This window comes from Maniola hyperantus, chromosome 12, assembly GCF_902806685.2.
Source record: "Maniola hyperantus chromosome 12, iAphHyp1.2, whole genome shotgun sequence".
Taxonomy (NCBI): domain Eukaryota; kingdom Metazoa; phylum Arthropoda; class Insecta; order Lepidoptera; family Nymphalidae; genus Maniola; species Maniola hyperantus.
The window spans coordinates 10114588-10136634 of NC_048547.1; the positions used below are offsets into that span (position 1 = coordinate 10114588).

At 38.7% G+C, this 22047-nt stretch overlaps 1 protein-coding gene across 2 annotated transcripts in view; it reads left to right on the top strand.

Moving 5' to 3' along the window:
• Nucleotides 1-22047, top strand: part of Tusp (WD40 superfamily protein Tusp) — a 36836-nt gene that overhangs the window by 2467 nt on the left and 12322 nt on the right. For both annotated transcript variants that reach the window (XM_069502258.1, XM_069502259.1), the window contains exons 2-10: nucleotides 5687-5851; nucleotides 10687-10869; nucleotides 14308-14481; nucleotides 18080-18341; nucleotides 19289-19389; nucleotides 20246-20470; nucleotides 21034-21250; nucleotides 21423-21632; nucleotides 21919-22040. In XM_069502258.1, coding sequence (XP_069358359.1) covers nucleotides 5687-5851; nucleotides 10687-10869; nucleotides 14308-14481; nucleotides 18080-18341; nucleotides 19289-19389; nucleotides 20246-20470; nucleotides 21034-21250; nucleotides 21423-21632; nucleotides 21919-22040 — 1659 coding nt within the window. The remainder of the gene's footprint in view (nucleotides 1-5686; nucleotides 5852-10686; nucleotides 10870-14307; nucleotides 14482-18079; nucleotides 18342-19288; nucleotides 19390-20245; nucleotides 20471-21033; nucleotides 21251-21422; nucleotides 21633-21918; nucleotides 22041-22047) is intronic.

Here is a 22047-nt window from a genome sequence, read left to right on the forward strand (position 1 = left end):
GCATCATCACTTACCACAAGGCGAGATTGCAGTCCATGGCTAACTTGTATCTGAATAAATAAATAAAAAACACAGGCTCTCTTACGAATCTCGTCATTTCTAATTTGATCACGTGGAGAAACTCCAAGCAAGATATTTTGTTTACTAGGTAAAAATTGAAAAGTGGAACTTTAGTAGGTAAATAGTTTGTTTATTTGTATGTTTCTACTGGAGATTTAATCACAGTTCAAATAATAATTGAGGCCGAGGGCTCGAAAGTATATAATATTTTCAAAATCTGTTGAGTTGGACCCATATTTCATGTGAGCGAAATAGGTAGTCGGCAAAACTGTTTAGAAAATTATATGAGCTTTTATAGAATCCACAGGTTTTAATATTATTGCTGATGTGAAACAGTGAACGGGTCTGTTTGTCTGTTACCTTTTCGTCTCTCTCATCGATAATCGAGAGATCGATCGGTCTCATCGACCGCTTAATCGATTTTTACGTTTGGTACAGAGGTAAACATAGACATCCTTGAGACCGACATATGTAGGTTACTTTGTATCCCGGAAAATCAAAGAGTTTCCACGAAATTTTAAAAAACTCCACGCGTATGAAGGCGCGACCTTGCCTTTAGGCTTTCCTTCCGTCCTTCCTCATTGTCGTTTCAGTGATAGTTTCACAGTTCACTGAACAAGAACATAGAGTCGAAGTGTTTTATTCATTTCAACGTAGCGTTATTTTACAATATTTACTAAGTAATAATAATTACTCGTAGGCATTACATTTACAAGGTAAGTACAAATACAATCGGTGAAGCACTACCTATCACCTTCAATTACAACTATAAAACGGCATAAAATGTCGTGTGAAGCCGGCTTAAAAAGGCTTTGAACTCGCTCAGACCGAAGACCGTCATTTAGAAAGCTTAGTCGTTTTCTATTTACATTCCTTGCAAATTGCAGTAGATATTGCATCCTTCATACGGGTTTAATACTCCAATTGTAATATTTTACTCCGAGACAGTTTCCCTACAAAGCCCTACCTACATCATAAATTCATAATTCATAATTTAAATATGAAAGCTTGTAACGTATCAGTAATTATTATTTTTACTATCTAGAGACCTTAGAGACGTAACTGCTGAATTTTGAAACATTAGTGTTCCAAAATGGATCCAAACGCTGTGCACAAAGAGATGTTTGTGTAGTGATGTAAGTAGGTGTTGGCCGTAAGTACCTACTGCAAGTAGGGATTGTCAGATATAGGACTAGACAAAAAGCTTTGTAATAGTGGGTAGGTGTACTGTATTTACCTAACTAACTACGCAATGATGAAAGTCAAGTATCGACCTCTACATAGGTATCTATTTTAAGCTACGGTTTATTTTTGTTTGGGCTGAAACTTTGAATGTAATTAATTGTAAACTATGTTTATTTTCAATTAACATATACAAAATATGTTTTATTTTTGACATCGGGTCTCTAAAAACAAAGAAGTAAAAGTTCAAATGAGACGTATCTTCTTTAGAAACTTTATTATTTATTATATTATAATTAGGTAATTTATATATCACACAAGTACTGCACTGCACTGCAGATACGCTTATTTTAATCTAAATTCTAGACTTAGTTAGCTATCAAAAATGAGACTGAAAAAAAAGTTGACTTTAATGAAACCGTGGCGTGGCATATTGATGTAACGTAACTTGAACAGCTTGTTCTCATTTCTAGTCAAAACTGAGACGTTCTTTTGATGATAAAAATTTGACACCAGGGTGGCAGGATCAGTACCTGAAACTGAAAGGTATCCTAGGTACCTACTGAGTACTAAGTATTCTGTGGTAGGATTAAGAAATTTTATACAGGATTACGATACTATACCTAGTGCCTACCGTTAAATTAGCAAATCTATGAATAGTTTGAAAGGAAAACTAAAACCATAATAACTAAACGTAAATACACTTAGAGACGCTCTTTATATATAGCTTTTTATTAATGCAATAAATATTACCTACTCTTCATACATTTCTAAGTACCTACAGTACAAGTTTCTTAATAAGTACTCCCAATTGAAATTATACAGTCCAAGTAAGTATAGATACTTGATATAATTATGATGAAAATAATATTCGAGCGAAGAGCTGGCCTTGGTAAAATCTTTTCACGCTCAATGGATAGTAGAATGGATTCTATTTACTCAAAGTTCGCACCCCTGCCTTCTCAAAACAGAACAGTACCCGTAGTACAAGATTTTACGTCTCACCAAACGTTGCTAGAATTCGAGAGTCGAAACACAATAACATCAAAGTAAAATGGACCTAAAAAGCCTTGAATTGAAGTCAAATATTCAATGCCACTGATTTTAATTTCGCAATGTTTCCGCTTGGAGCGCTGGCTGTAGAAGTGTAGACAAACTTGAGCTTTAAAACAAGGCAGTTAAGATCCAGTTTACTGTAACGCGGAAGTATTTCGACTCTCGAATTTGGTTTGGTTTGGTGAGACGTAAAATCTTGTACTACGGGCACTGATAGGGAGCGACGGTATCGCATTTCTCTCTAGGTACCTACCTATTGTTAACTTGTAAGACTAGCAATTGTTGAAGGCTTTCAAACTAGTGAGAGTAGGATATTCCTTGCTAGTTACTAAGTATGTTAAATTATAAAAACATATCATGTAATGCTATCATCATCATCATGATCAACCCATCACCGGCTCACTACAGAGTACGGGTCTCCTCTCAGACTGAGAAGGGTTTTGGCCATAGTCTACCACGCTGGCCATGTGCGGATTGGTAGACTTCACACACCTTTGAGAACATTTTGGAGAACTCTCAGGCATGCAGGTTTCCTCACGATGTTTTCCTTCGGTAAAGCAAGTAATATTTAATTACTAATTAAAACGCACATAACTCGGAAAAGTTAGAGGTGCGTGCCCGGGATCGAACCCCTGACCTCCGATTAGAAGGCGGACGTCCTAACCACTAGGCTATCACAGCTCACAGCATGTAATGCCATATCAAATTTAAAAAAAAAACTTACATAGTAAGTAACTATAAGTAATCACATAGTTTTATTTAAAGGATTAACTATGGAGTATGAATAGAATCTTTTCGTAAAGAATTTATCAGTCTATATTTTGATTTCAACTAAGTAGTTAATAAGTATCTGTAGTTCCAATAGATAACGAGATATAGCAAAAAACCAAAAAGAGGCAATAATATACAAAAGAATATCTAAATGCAATACAATAAAATAAATATTTAAAATCGATAGCCCGTTTAATACATCTAAATATATAAAAGGAAAAGGTGACTGACTGACTGACTGACTGACTGATCTATCCACGCACAGCTTAAACTAATGGACGGATCGGGCTAAAATTTGACATGCAGATAGCTATTATGAAAATATAGGCATCCGCTAAGAAAGGATTTTTGTAAATTCGACCCCTAAGGACGTGAAATAGGGGTTTTAAATTTGTTCCACGCGGACAAAGTCGCGGGAATAAGCTAGTTTTTTATAAAAGTTTAACCAGCGCGGTGTATTGCTTACCTACCTTACATAATCCAATACATGTTCGATGTTTTAGTTAAACTTTTGGCTGTAAGCATTTTCGTTATCACGTTATAATAACTAAATTCAAGTGTACAGTACGAATATGACGAGTTTATTTTCGGTACCTTCCTAGTTATACTCACATGTAGTTTTAACTAACAAAGGTTACAAAACTAGTTTTTTTAGGGTTCCGTGCCTCAAAAGAATCTCTTTGTTGTCTGTCTGCCAAGAAACCTACAGGGTACTTCTTGTTGACCTAGAATCATGAAATTAGGCAGGTAGGTAGGTCCTATAGCCAGTGGCGTGCACAGAGTTTGAAGCCAGGGTAAGCATTAGTAAGATAGGCCTTAGATACACCTTATAGAGACCTACTGAATGGCAGGTCATAAAGAAAAATGAGCACTGGTCATTTCAACTAGGGTAAGCAGTACTTTTATGCCTCTATGAATTGCACGCCACTGCCTATAGCAGACATTAGGGGGAAAATCTGAAAACCGTAAATTTGTGTACATCACAAAAGGTGGCGCTGATTTATTTGGTTTCTAAACCGTGAAAAATTTTGTTCGCTTGACCATATCTAGTCATTTATATCGATGCTAAAAACATTTTTCGTATTGGGAGGATACTTATAGTACAGAAATAGGAAACCGTAATAGTAGTACCTATAGATGATTTGATTGGTGTGAATTGAATTACATCCGGTGAATTTTCAACCCCGTAATGGGTATATCTACCATACAGTAGTCCAGTCTGCAAATGCTATTTATGGCTAATTGCCAATCTCTCTTCCATCTCCGTTATATCGCATATGCCAGGACATGGTGTTGCACCTAATGTTGATTGCAATTAATCTGTTTTCATTGGTCTATTTGAGGGCGTACCTACCAGACGCAACCAGACCATAAATTAAAAAAATCTAATAAGCAATACTTCATTAAACCATTGTGCACATCATACATTCCGAACGAATCCGTGGAGCTTTTTTAAACGTACCTATTAGCGAATTTTTCCACGAAGTCGTAGACGCACCGTAGGCTTCTACGTCGTAGTTGGTCGCTACATTAATTCTAAACAATATTCAGTTCCATTATTTTCTGTACATCTACGATCTCTTTAGGTACTAGGGCAAAAAAGCTTCCAAGTTTTAATGATCAAAAAAATAAAAATGGGAAATCCAGACTTACAAATGGGAAACTGTGTCTGTCTGCATATTATTTTTAACGGCTAAACTACAGATGATACCTATTTTGACGTTAAATGACACTGTTTTTTTATGAAACACAATCTCGGGAAAATATCTTATGCCGTATAGTCCCTCAGGATAACTCGGGGAAAACATGCGGACAAGGTTGCGGGCAATAACACATACCTACACATAAAATACTCGTATATATTTAATGAACCTCTTCACATAATAATTACGTATGTAAATGTACGTTTGTATGTAGAATAAACATAAAACAAAAAGATACTTTTCATTTTGAGTTCTCAAAGGATGAAAATACATATACCTTTACTATGTATTTATATCTACCATGTAAGAGAACATGTTTTATTTCATCAACAGAGATAGGCGATAGCTCAGCGGCACAATCTGTTGAATTGCGTGTCCGAACTCCGGAATGTGCTGTCCCTACCCTAAACCCTTTGCTCTGCTCTACATAATAATATTAAATTGTCCATGTGATATGACTGAATTACTGTCAACCCTGTTTATTTTTGCATGTTTCTCTGTGGTAGTTCTATCTTTGTATTAATTTTCAAATATTGTACGAGTAGAGCGGTCCACTGCGGCAAAAAGTTTAGGAAGCGGTTTGAAATCTGAAATAATGTGGGTTCACATTCCGCCCATGCCATCGACGGTCATAACTTAATACTTATCTACTCTGGACAAGTATTACGGGTAATTGGGGAGCGCAGAGTACAATTTTTTTTGTTACCGGTGCATAAATTGGGGGGTTCAAGATGTATATTACTCAGGCATTTAAAAAGACCCGTTGTCTCTCGACTCAATTATACGACCATCTCGTGAATAAGTTATGTTTATGTTTTTGGCACAATAATTGCACGACTAATATAGTTTCCTATCAGATGTTTTCACTATTTTTGACTGCGATTAGCGAACGACTATTTTATTTGTGTTATCAGGAGGAGGGATGGAAGCTGAACCGTAACAACTACTACCAAGAAGGATGGCTGGCAACCGGCAACGTGCGTGGCGTAGTGGGCGTCACATTCACGTCGTCACACGCGCGTCGTCCGCACGAGCTGCCACTGCGTACCAACTACAACTTGCGAGGACACCGCTCTGATGTGAGTTAAATAACAACAACAAGTTAAGCTAGATGTAAGTGTTAAAAAAACACTAGGAAGGATGACTAGCGACAGCCAACATGCGCGGCGTCACATTCAACTCATCACATGCGTCGCTAAAAGCTAAACTTAATGTCATAGAAAAGGTGGTAGGCACAGGTCACAGAGGTCACAGAGTACATTGAATATACGGGTAATCGTAGGCATTCTCGTAGAACGCGTAGGCCACGGTCGGCCTCACGTAGAATACCATTGTAGATGGCGTAGAGTCTACGCCGTAGACAGTTGATGTCCTATCTATGATCGTCAATGACATTCTAAGCATGGACACATCGTGGCATACAACACAAGAGCCCAAACATGGCACACGTTTCTAAATTCACCCTATTTAGCTTCAACTGCTCCATTTATACATTCCCGCTAACATTCAAGTCCTGTAAACTAACCTCAGTGATTAAGCCGCAATGTAAACCGATTAAGCACTCGAAGCTGAATAAGGTGATTTTAGTAGCAAACTTGAACAAAAAATGGAATGGAGTAGTGTAGCACTATTAATTTTTGTTTTTTCTTTGAGAGATTTTTCGTTTTTGTAAATATGAAACTATTATACTATATCTATACTATATAACTATTATACTATATCTGCTCGTGCTGATTCACTGACTGACTGACTGACTGACTCATTGAACACCTCTTCTGTAAAATTTTGTATGTTTTTTTTTACCGATGGTTTCGTATAGAGGATAAAAAATGATTCGGAGGAAAAATATGGATAGAGCTGATGATTGAGGATTTCGGTGAGGAGCACGGCCAGAGTATTGAAGATAGGTGGGGGGTGCTCGAACAAATGTCACTCAGAACTTCATCCAATTGACAGGGAGCTGAAAAATAAAACCAAAATGGCGGATTCAAGATGGCGGCCATACAAATTTCATGGTGTCTATCTCGGTGAATATAAAAGATACAAGAATGCTTCTTTGACGAAAGATGATCAGGACCCGAAAGTCTACTTGGTGAACAGAAAAAATTCAAGATGGTGGTTTTTTTTTTGGAAAACTTGCAAGTTTTTTTATTCACTACAAGCTAGCCCTAGATTGCAATCACACCTGGTGGAAAGTGATGATACAGTCTACGATAGTAGCGGGCTAACTTGTAGGGGTGGGGTAAAATCCACACCCGTTATAGATGTTTCTATATGGCATCGTACCGGAACGTTAAATCACTTGGCAGTAGAGTGGTAAGTAGCCACGGCCAAAGGCCTCCCACCAGCCGACCTAAACCAATTAAGAAAATCTCAATCGGCCCAGCCGGGAATCGAACCCGGGACCCTCGTCATACAAATCCACCGCGCTACCACCGGAGGTCGTCAAAAGATAATAAAATAAATGTGATACAATAATGGCCAATAGATTTTACATTGAACAAAAAAAAGCTACTCCACAGTTTTGTTTTTCCGACATTCGTGACGCGCCCTTCCATCTGTCTCTTTCCGATGTGCGTGAGAGAAAGGAATGGGAACATTGTAAATAATTTTAGATATTTCTAGTGTTTTCAATGGTTTTACTAAGTATTTTACACTTTTTCGCATGTTATCTTACGTAAATAAAATTAACTTACCGGTGGTAAGTCACACCATCTCTTTTCTGCGTCGTTAACGTATTATTTCGGCACTTTTTGATCGCGCATTTAGGCGTCTTGACAGATTTGCAGTCAACATGCGACTAATGAAGAAAGTGTGCTTACACCGAGTATAAGCACACTTACTTGGTCCCTTGATATGCGCGCCAGTGCGATGTCCTTGCTTAGAATGTCATTGATGATCGTAGAGGATGTAGCACATAGGCTACACTACTACAGTCGCGAACGGCGATTTAAAAACACAATATTATTTTGAAAAAATATTTCTGTCAAAACCGTCTAATATAATATTCTCTACTATATTTTATTATATTCTATTGAAAACAATGACTGATATGGGTCTAATATATTATTGCTGATACACTTACTACTTGCACTTGGCATTGCACACAGCTTGGCACTTTTCCATCTCATATTATTGGTAACCGAAATTAGAAGGTGAATTCACAGTCAAAGGAAAGCTTAATGAAAATTGTTACTTATATAATATTGTATTAAAATAATAATAATTAGTCATCTTATTACTTTTGCTTTGCTATAACAATAACAAAGAGAAACACAATAGTTGTTCCATATAATAAAGAAGAAGAAAACATTTTCTTATTTTTCTATTTTGTGAATTCGCATCGCGTTAAACCGGACGAGCTGTAAAGCCGCGTCAAACTTGAACAAAACCTCCGTCTCAGAAGCTATTCATCTTACAGCCAACTTCAATTATCTTTATTTCAACAGCGCTACATTTAACGACTTAAGAAATTCATTAAGAACTATAGAACTATTTTGGTAACTTCAGTGCACTAGTATTGGAATTCATAGTGAAGGTAGGGGCTTCTATAGGGGACCATTCAGACATGTGTCATATTTAACCTTAATGCATTGCAATTTGCAATAAATGCAATGTATTGCATAAAGGTTGAATATGACACATGCCATCTGAATGGTCCTCTAAAGGAGCTATAGCTAGACTATGAGTTTCAGTGAAGACATGGACGTAGGAAGTAATAATTCTTTTGGTGTAAGTTTTTTTTAAACGTGACATCCGAGTTACGTTTATGGACCCGTTTTCCCGTTTTTAATACCAATACATTATACGAATGACTAAATCAATCTATACATTATCTACCGTAGATAGAATTATCTACGTTATCTACCATATATTCTCTATCACAATTAAATTACAGATGAGGTTAGATATTTTTAACGGATTTTAGACCAACTTGAAAGAAACTAGAAAATCCTCTGAGGCCTAAGTAAGTTCCTATTACTAACTAGCGTGTTGACAAGTTACCTACGGTACGGTGTGTAGTATGGGTAGCAAAAGTAGTGTTTAGACATCACTTAGACATCTACATCCTACAATATTAGTATATTATACTTATTTACCTATTGGCTATTAGATACCTGTTTTTTCTGCTAAGTCGGATAAAATATTGAGCGTTAACGTAAACAACGTCTTGTTTATATGTTTATACGTTCTGACATTAAAATATTCAGCCTGTTTGTATCTCATGAAGCGTGTTACGCGATGTGATATCTCGAGATGAGACATTAAATCTGTTGAAAGTTAAAATATTATTTATGTTTTCTTAGATATACTTACTTAATTTCGAAAATAGAAAGTTGGCTGCGAATGAATGCGCAAATAAGGTAGATTATCTAAATCTAAGGAAAAGGTGACTGACTGACTGGTTGACTGATCTATCAACGCACAGCTCAAACTACTGGACGGATTTGGCTGAAATTTGGCATGCAGATAGCTTATGACGTAGGCATCCGCTAAGAAATATTTTTTGAAAATTCAACGCCTAAGGGGGTGAAATAGGGGGTTGAAAATTGTGTAGTCCACGCGGACGAAGTCGCAAGCATAAGCTAGTTAAGATATATTTTGCGTGTACTTACAAAATAGATTCAATACTTAGGTAGGTACTTAGTATAATTTTTTTAGCATTCTCAAGTTTCAACTAAGTGAGAAACTTCAACCTTTTATAAAATTATTCTTGTGTGGAACCTTGAGTAAGCCTTGAATAGGTATTATTAGCTGCATAACTTGAGCGCTAAATAGCTGAGCTAATTGAACAAGATCGCGCAATCCCTCGTAATTGCTTTTGTTCTAATATTATTTTTCGCGTAATAATATAATATTTAGTTAGGTACAAGCTTCATCAAAGCAAGTTAATTTATTATCTTACTCTAGATGAAACGGACGCGCGGGTTGTATTTCGTTCCATGTATTATTTTATTTTAACAGCAGCTGTATTACTTTCCATAGAGTGCTAGACATTTTGTTTTCACATCAGCTTTACAGGTGCGTCTGCTATATTGAGATCAATAAGTCCCTCAAGTTTCAGTGCGCTGTTTTTTGAGTCACACTTTGCAACAGGCCTCCACAATTTGGGAGTGTTTTAACTGACGTCGGTCTATTACTTAAATACAAAAAAAATAGTCAGTTTAACTTTTAAAGGTACGTAGTTCGTCTCGTAGAGTGAAATAAGTAATTAACGTTCTTTTATGCACTGAAAGGCTGAAATAGTAAAAGCGAGGTATAGCTTTTTTCATTTTGCATAATTAAAATTAACACGGTCGGCATTCGAATTACCGTTGATGTAATGTTCTTCGTAATGAGTCTACTTTGTTGCTATATTCCCTCCTGACAGAAAAAAATTAGTAGGTTTACTAGTAGGTTTAAATTACTTGACCTTAACCTTGAGTTGCAAGTTGCACCCAAGTTGCAGAGTTACAAGTAGGTACATGTGAATATATTCAATTTCTGTTTATCAAGTAAGTACCTAAACCTATGCTCTATAATCTATATCAAAGTGCAACACTACATGCAGTGTTCAGGATTCTACACCCTCGCTACGCTTGGGAGTTACTTTAGAATCCCTCGTTATGTTTGAGATCTATCCAGGCGCCCGTAACGTTTCAATAAACATTTCATTACTCCCATCATACATTAATTTATATCTAGAGATAATTAGATAGGTATGTGGATTTCTATCACCTGATAAAACGCACAGTAGGTACCAGATGTTCTACTGTTTAATGTAGAGTTTATCACTTGTTTATCACTGTTCCACGTTAACGTCATAATCACTCATAAACGTCGTTTATAAACGCGTATTTACCGCGTTTCTGCGAAAAGCAATTTTTTTCAAACCTATTAATTACTACCTTATTAACCACTAGTATCTTTACAGGTGATTCTGGTAAAATGGAACGAGCCTTACCAAAAGCTCGCATCGTGTGACAGCTCTGGAGTGATCTTCGTGTGGATCAAGTACGAGGGGCGGTGGAGTATCGAACTTATTAACGACCGCAGCACACCTGTGACGCACTTCTCGTGGTCTCACGATGGCAGAATGGCCTTAATATGTTATCAGGTAAAACAAACCATAGAGCTTTGATGAATAATTTACAGGATAAGGTTAGTAGACGTCAAAAAAATCGGCCAAGTGCGAGTCAAACTCGCGCACCGAGGGTTCCGTACTACAGACGTATTTTTTTGTCATTTTGCACGGTAAATCAAAAACTATTAAGTATGCATAAAAATAAATAAAAATCTGTTTTAAAATAAACAGGTAAAGCCCTTTCATATAATACCCTACTTGTTACATTAATCTTACTTTGAAAGTTGAAAATACTAATTATTATTCATGAATACATTTTTTTACAAATTAACGGTTTTCGGATTTTTACGTGTGCCTAAGATCACCTACCTGCCAAATTTCATAATTCTAGATCAATGGGAAGTACCATATCGGTTTCTTGACAGACAGACAGACAGACAACGAAGTGATTCTATAAGGGTTCCTTTTTTCCTTTTGAGATACGGAACCCTTAAAAGTGTCTATATGTGCGTATTATTATAAAATGTAGGCGATTTATACTTCAAGACTAACTGAATAAGGTAAGTTTTACAATACTAGGTATTCCCCTACCATTTTATTGTTTTTGGTTCTGCTGTAAATAAAATAAAGTCAAAGCTTTTATTGGTCGGAGCGTATGTACTTTTTGGCATATGAGTGATATGACTACGTAGATATTATAAATAGTTCTAAATATAGGCTGACAGATACTATCACTTCACAAAGGTGGCATAAGACATTTAAAGTAATTTATATAAGTAGATAAGTTAAGCTATCGTATAAGTAAATCGCGTAGGAATTTAAGCACTATATTTGAAACGTATAATTTAAGCCGCCCGCGCGGCTTAACTATACTACCTCACACTTGACTTACTTACAAGTCTTACAATGCTTTATTGTGTAGTATGCCTTTTCCTAGCATTCTAACACACTAAAGAGGACCTCCGTAGAAGATTCACTTTGATAGAATTATTAGGTACTTCAGTAAATAATTCCAATAATTATTGCCGTAACATCTCAGCAAATGTACATTCAAGTACTTACCTACTTACTTAGTTCTACGTGATTATGAAGCCATTAAGCGAGTTAAATTACTCAATTAGGTACCAGATGAAATTGAAGATAATCCTGTGAAACGATGCCGTTCATTTAAAACTTTCTAATAACATCCAGAGTGTTTGTATACCTCCTCTTTTAACCAGGTTAGTGAAGGTAATTACTTCCGAATGCTCTAGAACAGATGATAATGATTTTCTTATATTTATTTTTCCATATTTTCATTTAGAAGCATTTTGGTGAGTATGAAGCTCTATATGCTCCCAAAAAACATAAAAAAACAAATCGTCATTATCATTTCCTGAATACCTATGTACCTAATACCTAAAAATAATTCAATTATCCAAGTCTAAAGTGCTAAGAGTAGGCAGGAGTGACAATTAGTGCAGCGGATGGATTTCAAACCTACGGCATTTAGTAGGAATTTTACAAAGAGGTAAACTAGGTAAAGTTAAGTTTCAATGTAGCCTCCAGAACTAATGATTCTATTCTGAAAATTATTTCATCAGTAGATAGTTCCATTATCCCCAAATCAGTAGGCACCTACCTACTATTGGCTTTAAATAATTATATCACGCGGACAAGGTGGCGGGCAAAAGCTAGTACTTGACGTAACAATATCCAATAGAGACGGACTTTACGTTCTTAAACGGCCAAATTCCTGAAAAGTCATGATCTACAGAATATAATTTCGTAATCGTAACCACAAGCTTCACTTTATAGCTGCTAGACATTAGCACAGATATTAGGTGAGGTCCCACGTGGCATGGTATTAAGTTTGATATTGGTTGCGCAAATAACGTCTTATTTCCAATTTCAGACAGGGTACGCTTGTACTCATACATATTTAAAAAGCAATAGGTAGTAGATAAGTTGATACGCCAATATCTAAAGCATTTTTTCCTTTAATATTTACAAGTAGTAAAATATACATACTGGAACCTTCTCCAAACACGAAAGGCATAATGTGTAGGACTAAGATCGATTTATCCGTTCTATTTACTTAGTCATCCTCTGAAAACCTGAATCAAGCCAGTTTCAGCGAGTACTTTCGAGGTTTTAACGCTTTCAAATACAGACACGGTGGGTAACCAAAATCACATTTTACTATCGCAATTATCTCTTTAAAAAATATTTTCATAGTTTGATATAAGGTACCTGGGTCAAGGTAGGCGGTAAATATGGCCACATACTATTATTTCTAAAACACAACATTTTTTAAAACTAAACGTGGCCTTACATGGTCGAGATTCGCGACTTGATCCGAACACCGCACCCGCCAGTCGCCACCCCTCCCGCACAGGCACCAGCTCCTCAGGAGTCGTCCAAGTAGGAAACCATGTCACCGTTATTAAAATCTCACGTAAGTTTTGTCCTGCATTTTAGGGTAGTTTTCGATTTCATTAGTTTCTATTTGTTTTCATGTTGTTTGGCAATCGTATTTTGTAATTTCTGTGTGTATTTCTCAAAATACTTTTGTGTTTATGATCCGTTTGAATAAAAAGAAAAAAGGCGTGACCATATGGCCATATTTACTGTATAAAATTATGGACACCTGAACTTTTTACTTTTTATTTTAGGTCATGCCACAATACTGGCCCTGTATTAAGAAATATACTTTCGAAACTGATATCTTCTTTTATTTAACTAAGCTTTCTGCAGTTACTTCAAAAACAGTAATTATTCATACATAATAAATATGGCATGGGCATATTAACCTACGCCGTCGGAAATACGGCCATTTTCCCATTTTTTACAAAAAGTAAAGAAAATCTGTAACTATTAAATGTTTTTCATACTTTTTTCAGTATTAATATAGTTTAATAGGTAGGTACTCTTTGAGATAAATACTCTGACATGCCCTCTAGTCTTCAAAAACATGAAAATAATAGACACGAAACCTTAAGGTGGCCATATTCTACCCAGGTACCTTAGGTACCTAAGCACTTATACTTCTTTCAATTTTTTTGCTTAACACACAGCTACTTGATTTTCTATGTCATCTGCTAAGCACACACTATTTATTCGCTAATGTGATACGCCTCTTGAGCCGTCGTTTCAATTTCCTTAAAAGGTTTCACTATAAACTAGGCCGAGCAGAGGAATTTGACACTTTGAAAGTAAACACTGCGCGTAAATTATAGTGAGGGGAAACTTGCTATTTATAGGAATATTACGTAGTCAGTACTTAGGTAGGTATATTGGTCCTTAAGTTTCAGAGCCAATGAATAAGGGAAGGTTGTTTAATTAATCTCTTTCAGAGGCCTGAGTATATAATAATAGATTATTTAAAAATCCCAAGGGGACTCTTTGATTTTCCGGGTAAAAAGTAAAAAGGTGGTATCTTTCGCATTTATAATATTAGAACGGATAATGGAAATTTCGCAATTCTATCAGGACGGCTTCGTGCTGGTGGGGTCAGTGGCCGGGCAGCGCTACTGGTCGTCCATGCTGTCGCTGGACGCGCGCATCACGTGCGGGTGCTGGACGCCGGACGACAGCCAGGTCTACCTCGGCACTGCGTCCGCGCAGTTGGTCGTCATGGACGTGCATGGTGCTATGGTGTCGCAGGTAAGTTATTATTCGTCGAGCCATTACTTTTAAGAGTGCTCTCCACGGTCGCTCTAACTTCTAAGTCGAGCGTTTACGAGTCGAGTCGGCATGCTATTGCAATAACGGGCGGGACATACCTACTTACTCAAAACCAAGAAGCGCGATATGTGAAGTGTGAACAACGCGAATCAATGTTTCGTATTACTTACTCACGTTCATCGTTCACTTCACGTTGACTTTGACTTTGACTTTGTGTGTCTGTCTGTCCGTATGTCTGTCTGTCTGTCTGTCTGCTAGCCTTTCACGGGCCATCCGTTCAACCGATTGTGACGAAATTTGGTACAGCGATAGCTTACATCCCGGGGAAGGACATAGGCTACTTTTTATCCCAGAAAATCAAAGAGTTCCCACGGGATTTTTAAAAGCTCAAATCCACGCGGACGAAGTCGCGGGCATCATCTAGTTACTTAATAAATATTTTTCAACAAACGAAAGACATTTGAAATTGAACAATAGTTTTTCAATTTTGTAGTTTCTCATAACTAAGTAGGTTAGTAAGTAGGTACTACTTAGGTACTATGGTTTTATTACGCACGAATGACAAAGTTGCCTCAAAATTTAGTTGAAATAAAGATGTTTCAAGGATCATAACTTTCAAAATAAATATAATTTTACTATCTCGCTTAACTGGATGCGATATCTGACTTAGTTTTAGATCTAAATCAACAAAAAAATTATGGAGAAGCGTGTTTAGAAATTACAACCTTAACATATAATTATCTCGTTGCACTTGTGGTCCTATTGTGCTTGAGGTTCCGTCCATACGTGCAAACGTGAAGACGATCTTAAAGGTAGCGTTCCATGGCCGTACGCGTCTTATGTTCGGAATCTGGTTGATATTGTCGCGTAAGCCGCGGCGCGGCGGTGCGCACTGCGCGCTGCTTCGACTTCGACCACGACCCACGGAAATCTACCTTTAATAAGTAGGTAAAATTTATGATAAGTAGCAGGTAGGATCTAACTTACTGTGTGTTGTATACAGTATCTCGTTCTATATAGTAATATGAACTTTGATAAGTAGGTAGGTACATATTATATGCTCTAAATTCCTTACTTCGTTGGTTCTACAAACCTCGTTTGAATTCTAAGCCATTGTGATTTACTGCCGAGCGTTTTATACAAATACTCGTATATAATATTATGTCCCATTTCCATTCCAAATAGGTACGTATTATATTGCGATCATGTGACCATGACGTACCTACCTACCTACTTACACAAAAACCTTACCTATTCATTATAATAATTATATACCTAAGTACCTATTTACCTATTTGTAAAATATTAGTAGGAATAAGTCCCGCAAATTGCTAATGCGCGTGGCCGCCATTTTAGTGACGTCAGCACTAGACTAAAGTTTCGAGCTGATGGTATATTTTTGGGTATAAGATTATATATTCCTTTAACTTCTTTATGTTTAAATATTTCTAATTTAGCTTTATGTGGAATTCCTTTTTTGGCTGGATTTTATTGCTAAACTTGCAGCTCCTGCCTTCCGCCTCAGGAAAGTCCAAAAGTCATTTGTGGGTATTGGTATTACCTTTTATAATAAAATCCCGCAAACTATTTTGGACTTACCTTTGCACAAGTTTAAAAAATCTATTAAAAATATGCTCCTGAAAAAAGCATATTACACAATTGAAGATTATCTAAATGATAAAAGAGCGTGGATTTGACCTGCAGCTCGTTCCAGCAACGCACAAGACTACAAATTCTATTTTATACATGGCATAATCTTGTACCTATATCAAATATTAGAAAAGAGCAACCGCCGAGTTTCTTGCTGGTTCTTCTCGGCAGGAAAGGCATTCCGAACCAGTGGTAGATGCATCCGACTATTCGTAAGCACTTGTAAAAGTTTATACGAATAAAAAAGATTTTCATTTTCATTTTCATTTTTCATTTTATTTCGGCTGACGTCATTTCGACGTTAATGAGACATATGGTTCCAGTGCAATAGCAATTTGCGGGACTTATATCAGTAGATATAACAAGTAGAAGAAAACTTCTAACAAGATTAGTTTTTATAGCGCTGAAAGCAATTTCAGATTTATCTTATAATTTACAAATTCCTGAAAATAATCATTTTTATAGGAAAAAAACTTTTCACGAACGTATAACTTATAATAGGTACTTAACTTCATTCGCTATGTACGAACGTTTAACTTATAATAACTTCCCTACAATAATTTACATGTATTTACCTACCTAAGTTGAAAAGATAGGTAATACTACGAGATAGGTCCAGAGTGCAAACCCATTTTTTTTTTCGGCTTGTTTCTAAACCGTGCTCAACTTTACAGCTCTTGTTTTTAATGTGGTTGTGATACACATTTTATTTTATTTTATTTTATTTTATTCAGATACAAGTTAGTCCTTGACTGCAATATCACCTGGTGGTAAGTGACGATGCAGTCTAAGATGGGAGCGGGCTAACCTGGAAGGGGTATGGCAGTTTTTTTTTAATAAACCCTTTGGTTTCTATACGGCATCGTACCGGAACGCTAAATCGCTTGGCGGCACGGCTTTGCCGGCAGGGTGGTAACTAGCCACGGCCGAAGCCTCCCACCAGACCAGACCAAAAATTTAGAAATTATAAAATTCCAAATCCCTGCCGGGAATCGTACCCGAGACCTCCCACTAATAAGACAACACCACACCACAGCGCTTACCACTGCGCCAGGAAGGTCGTCAAAAACATACCTACCGACAGACAGATCAACAGACAGAAGGATTTGCAAGCTCACCGTACTATTACACCAAAAAAGCTACTACATACGAATACTTCCCATTGTGATTCATGGAAAGGGGTCACGACCCCCAGGAATACGATGCAGAGAAACAGCATTTACCTAAGACTCTTATCTTTCCCAGCCCACCGTTTCTAAATCACTTTTTTTGTTCAAGTTCCACGGGTTCAATGCAGAGCAACATTTTATGTTAATTTGCATAGTTAGAAAATAAATTTCAGCTCTTGGCGTATTGGTTTTGAATCACTGCCAACGCTCAACATCCTCTTACGCGCTCGACGCTTGCTGAATTACTAACGCTCTGCTAAAATTGGGTTGGTAGCTGTAGGTATAGCTACCAGCTACCAGTTACCTAACCGGCGAATTTTAAAGCTACCTGTCAACAAACGTGCAAATATTCGTACAAATTTAATCAAACAGTCCTGTATGCAATTAACTACAATTCTAAGTATACCTACAGTATATATTCACAGATATGTACATACGACAGATCACATTAGGATTAGATAGTATTCTATGCCTATAGGTAGGTCAGTTTATAGAAATTAATTGCTGTAACTAATCCAATTAGGTACCTACGTGTGCTATGTGTATGACGGACAAGGCTTTAGAAAATAGATTACATATAAGTATACCTACCTAATACGTAGGTGTATAGTGGAGAGGCCTATATTCTATCTATTGTATCTATATCATCTTACTTTTTATGCTCTGGCAATTTACGAATTCGTTCAAAAGTCTTGAATTTACACAGCACTGTAACTGAACTGATTTGAATGCGCCTTTAACCTAAAAATAATAAACAGGTCCAACTGGTTGCCGAGGGTGGTATAACATCGATGGCGTGGTCGTGCGAGAAGTTCAAAATGGAAGAGGGTGAAGAGGCCGGGGAGAGTAACGGCGGTCACGTGCTGGCGGTGGCTTTGGGCAGCGGAGAGATCGTGATGCTACGCGGCCACGACGACGTGACCCCAGCACGAATTCACACCGGCCTGAGAGGCACCACATTGGTCATGGAGTGGGCTAATTCGAGAGAATTACTCGCCGTGGCTGGGACTTTAATTGCTGGTGAGTATAAAAAAAATAGAGGAGGGTGAAAGTGACGGTGGTCACGTGCTGGCGGTGGCTTTGGGCAGCGGAGTAATCGTGATGCTACGTGGGCACGACGACCTGAGCCCAGCGCGGATCCACACCCGCCTGAGAGGCACCACGTTGGTCATAGGAGCTAACTCGAGAGAATTGCTCGCCGTTGCTGGGACTTTAATTACCAGTGAGCCATCATCATCCTCGTCATCATCGTGAACCGATAGACATCCATAGGTGGACTTAGGTCTCTTGTAGAAACTTCCACACGCTACGGTATTGCGCCGCTGGAATCCAGCGGCTCCCTGCGACTCGTCTGATGTCATCCGTCCACCTAGTGGGCGTCCTTCTAACGCTGCACCTTCCGGTGCGAGGTCGCTATTCGGTGTTCTGCCTGTGAGTATAACCAATGAAAAATATGCTGGTGAGAATAAATATAGAGGAGGGCGAAGGAGTCGGGGAGAGTAATGATGATCAGGCTGTTGGTGGCTTTGGGTACCGCTCTTTATCCAAGTTAGACTGTACCACAAACACAATAAGGACCGAAGTTGAGAAAACACACCGGCATATTATCGCGTGGATATTAACACTTTTGTAGTCTCCACACAAATAGAAAATTGAATAAGTAAACTGTGTCGTTTGTTGTTTTATTAGAGTAAGTACTTATACTAATTATTTATACAAAGTTTCAATGTTATCAATGCAGCGCGAACGAAAAAAGATTTTCCAGTATTGATTCAAACTCGCTTACCATGCATTTCAGGTGTTTTTCGAATAATATATTTTTCACTCTGAACCAATTATATCTAACGCATCATAGGCATATTTGTAGACCCCTTTATCTACGTCTTAGATCTATCTTGTACCGGTACTGATCTCTAAATGTAAAATTACTATAGAGCGGTTTAGTTGAATAAAGTATCTATTTCCAGAGCCAAATGAGCCGGAGGACTCACCGCCTTATAAAAACGTTGTGAAGTTCTACTCAGACAACGGCGTCCTCATTTACACCGTCCCTATTCCATATACTCAGGTAAACTAGTTGTAACTAATAGGTACAGTACGCGGCCGAAAGTAATGTACATCGGCCTTTAGAATGACATTTCGGCTTTGTAGAGCGTTGTCTGATGTCTCTCTGTCACTCATACATATATGACGTTTTGTCGGTCTCAACGACAGAGACAGTGCTCTACAAATTTGCTATCTCCTTCTAAAGGTCGATGTACATTACTTTCGGCTGCGTACTGTACCTACTTAAGTTTCGGAAACTTTGCTTTTAATATGTACCCTACCTCTATCTAGGACCTAGGTTTTTACCAACTTTTATTAGTAGCGATAATAGCGATACTTAATTATAAATTTAAACTAAGTTGTGAATCTTAAGAAGCGCTACAATTTACAGCAGTAGTAGGTATAGGTAAGTAGACTAGTTGGGTACCTACCAAGATCCTTGAAAAATTGAGAAATCTACTTATTTAAAAAATTTGTCCTTAACTGACTGATCTGAACTTCTCTTTTTTTATTTCAGTTAAATTAAAAAACTCTCAAATTTTTGTCCGCTGGCTTACCTACTACTGAGCAGTAGTCTCTTCAGTCCTCTCAGGGTTTGGCCATAGTTCACCACGCTGGTCAAGTGCGGACTGACAGATTTCACACACTTTTGAGAACATTATGGAAAACTATCAGGTACCTAGGTTTCCTCATGATGTCTTCTTTCACCGTTAAAGCATATTTAATTGCTTACTCGTAAAATCTACATAACTCTGAAAAGTTAGAGGTTCGTGCCTGGGATCGAACCCCTGACCTTCCGAATAGGGGCCGACGTCTTAACCTCCTCAGCGATGAGGAATACAATGCAGAGAGAGAGTGGTGTGTGTGTGTGTGTGCAGGCGCGCGTGTCAGCGCTGACGTGGGGACACGCGGCGCGGAGGCTGTTCGTGGGGCTGGGCGGCGCGGTGTGTACAGCGCGCGTGTGGCGCGTGGTGGCGCCCCTGCAGCTGCTGGCGCGAGTTCGCGCCGCCGCTGCGTTGCGCCACCCGCGCCTCGCTGCCAAGCTGCCGCTGCCGCCGCGCCTGCAGCCCGCGCTCGCCAGCCTCTTTGCGCACACCATACGCGTACGTACCGCTCTTGGAGGGCAGATATAGTACGACTCGTGTACTCATTATGTGTACCTAATTTACGATCTCAACTGCGCTGTAAAAGTTTAAAAAAGAAGTACTTTACATACCACATATTGCACACATCTAAATATATAAAAGGAAAAGGTGACTGACTGACTGACTGACTGACTGATCTATCAACGCACAGCTCAAACTACTGGACGGATCGGGCTGAAATTTGGCATGCAGATAACTATTATGACGTAGGCATCCGCTAAGAAAGGGTTTTTGAAAATTCAACCCCTAAGGGGGTGAAATAGGGATTTGAAATTTGTGTAGTCCACGCGGACGAAGTCGCGAGCACAAGCTAGTTTCAAGATAAAACAATAATATTTATACCAGCAATAACAATAATAATGCCAATAGTCTGCAACACCCCACAGGAAAATCTTCAAATTGCTATGGTTGAGCACATAGGATCAATATTTACTGACAATAAGTTACGGGGTACAATCTCGTCTCGTTTGATAAATGGCGATTATGATTTATTGAACGAATGTTCATGTTTAATTTTCCAGTGTAACGTCCCAGAGGCGAGCGAGCTGCGTCGCTTCGTGTCGCGGCCGCCGGGCGCGGGCGCGCGCCTGCACTGCACCATGCTGCGCCACGACGACGAGGAGGCAGGTGCCTACACGCTGTACCTCGAGCACCTGGGCGGCCTGGTGCCCTTGCTCAAGGGCCGCCGCACCAGCAAGATCAGGCCCGAGTTCGTCATCTTCGACCCGCAGGCGGAAGGTTTGCATTCTACCTACTTAGGTATTGGAAAACAAACTCATGTTTTACGGAGAGCAAGTAAAGCCGTTGTTGGTGCGCCTTATTTTCCTTCGGTTATGTAAAAGGTCTCCGTTGAGATAGGCTGCCATGGCCGAAAGTTGGTCAAGAGAACTTCTTTTTTGTCGTGTTACAGAATGCGTGACGGGCACGGTGCGCGAGTCGAGCAGCAGCAGCAGCGGCGCCACTAGTGCGTCAAGCAGCGGCAGCAGCACCGGCGCCGGAAGCGGCGGCAGCATCGGCGGTGGCATATCCTCCCCGCGCCCGCCGCGCACGCCCCGTGCGCCGCGCCGCGCGCCACGCCAGCCGCCGCACGAAGATTCTTCAGACACTGAGCGAGAGGAAGGTAGGCACTCTTATTACACAGTTGATGACATTGTTCAACTTCATGGTTGAATAGCAGGATCTTAGACCATAAGCCTATCCAACAAGTATGATGTCGTATTACTATTAAGTAACAATTTTTCACCCGGTACGAGTTTTTCCTATGTGCACTCACATAAAATGCATTTTATCTGAAAGCAGCTTCTCTGTCCGTCCTAGGTTGCATCATCACAACCTGGTAAGACGTGCTAATATTATGTCATGCATGTTTATTTGGTTAAAGATAACAAATATATCTTTACTTGTAGGTTGTTCTGGATCTCCACGCTTGCAAAGACGCAGACGGGCTCGCGACAGACGCAAAACACGTAATTCAAGTGAAAAGGAAGAGACTCCGGATGAATTAGCATATATAGATTCCTTGCCAGAGGTACCTA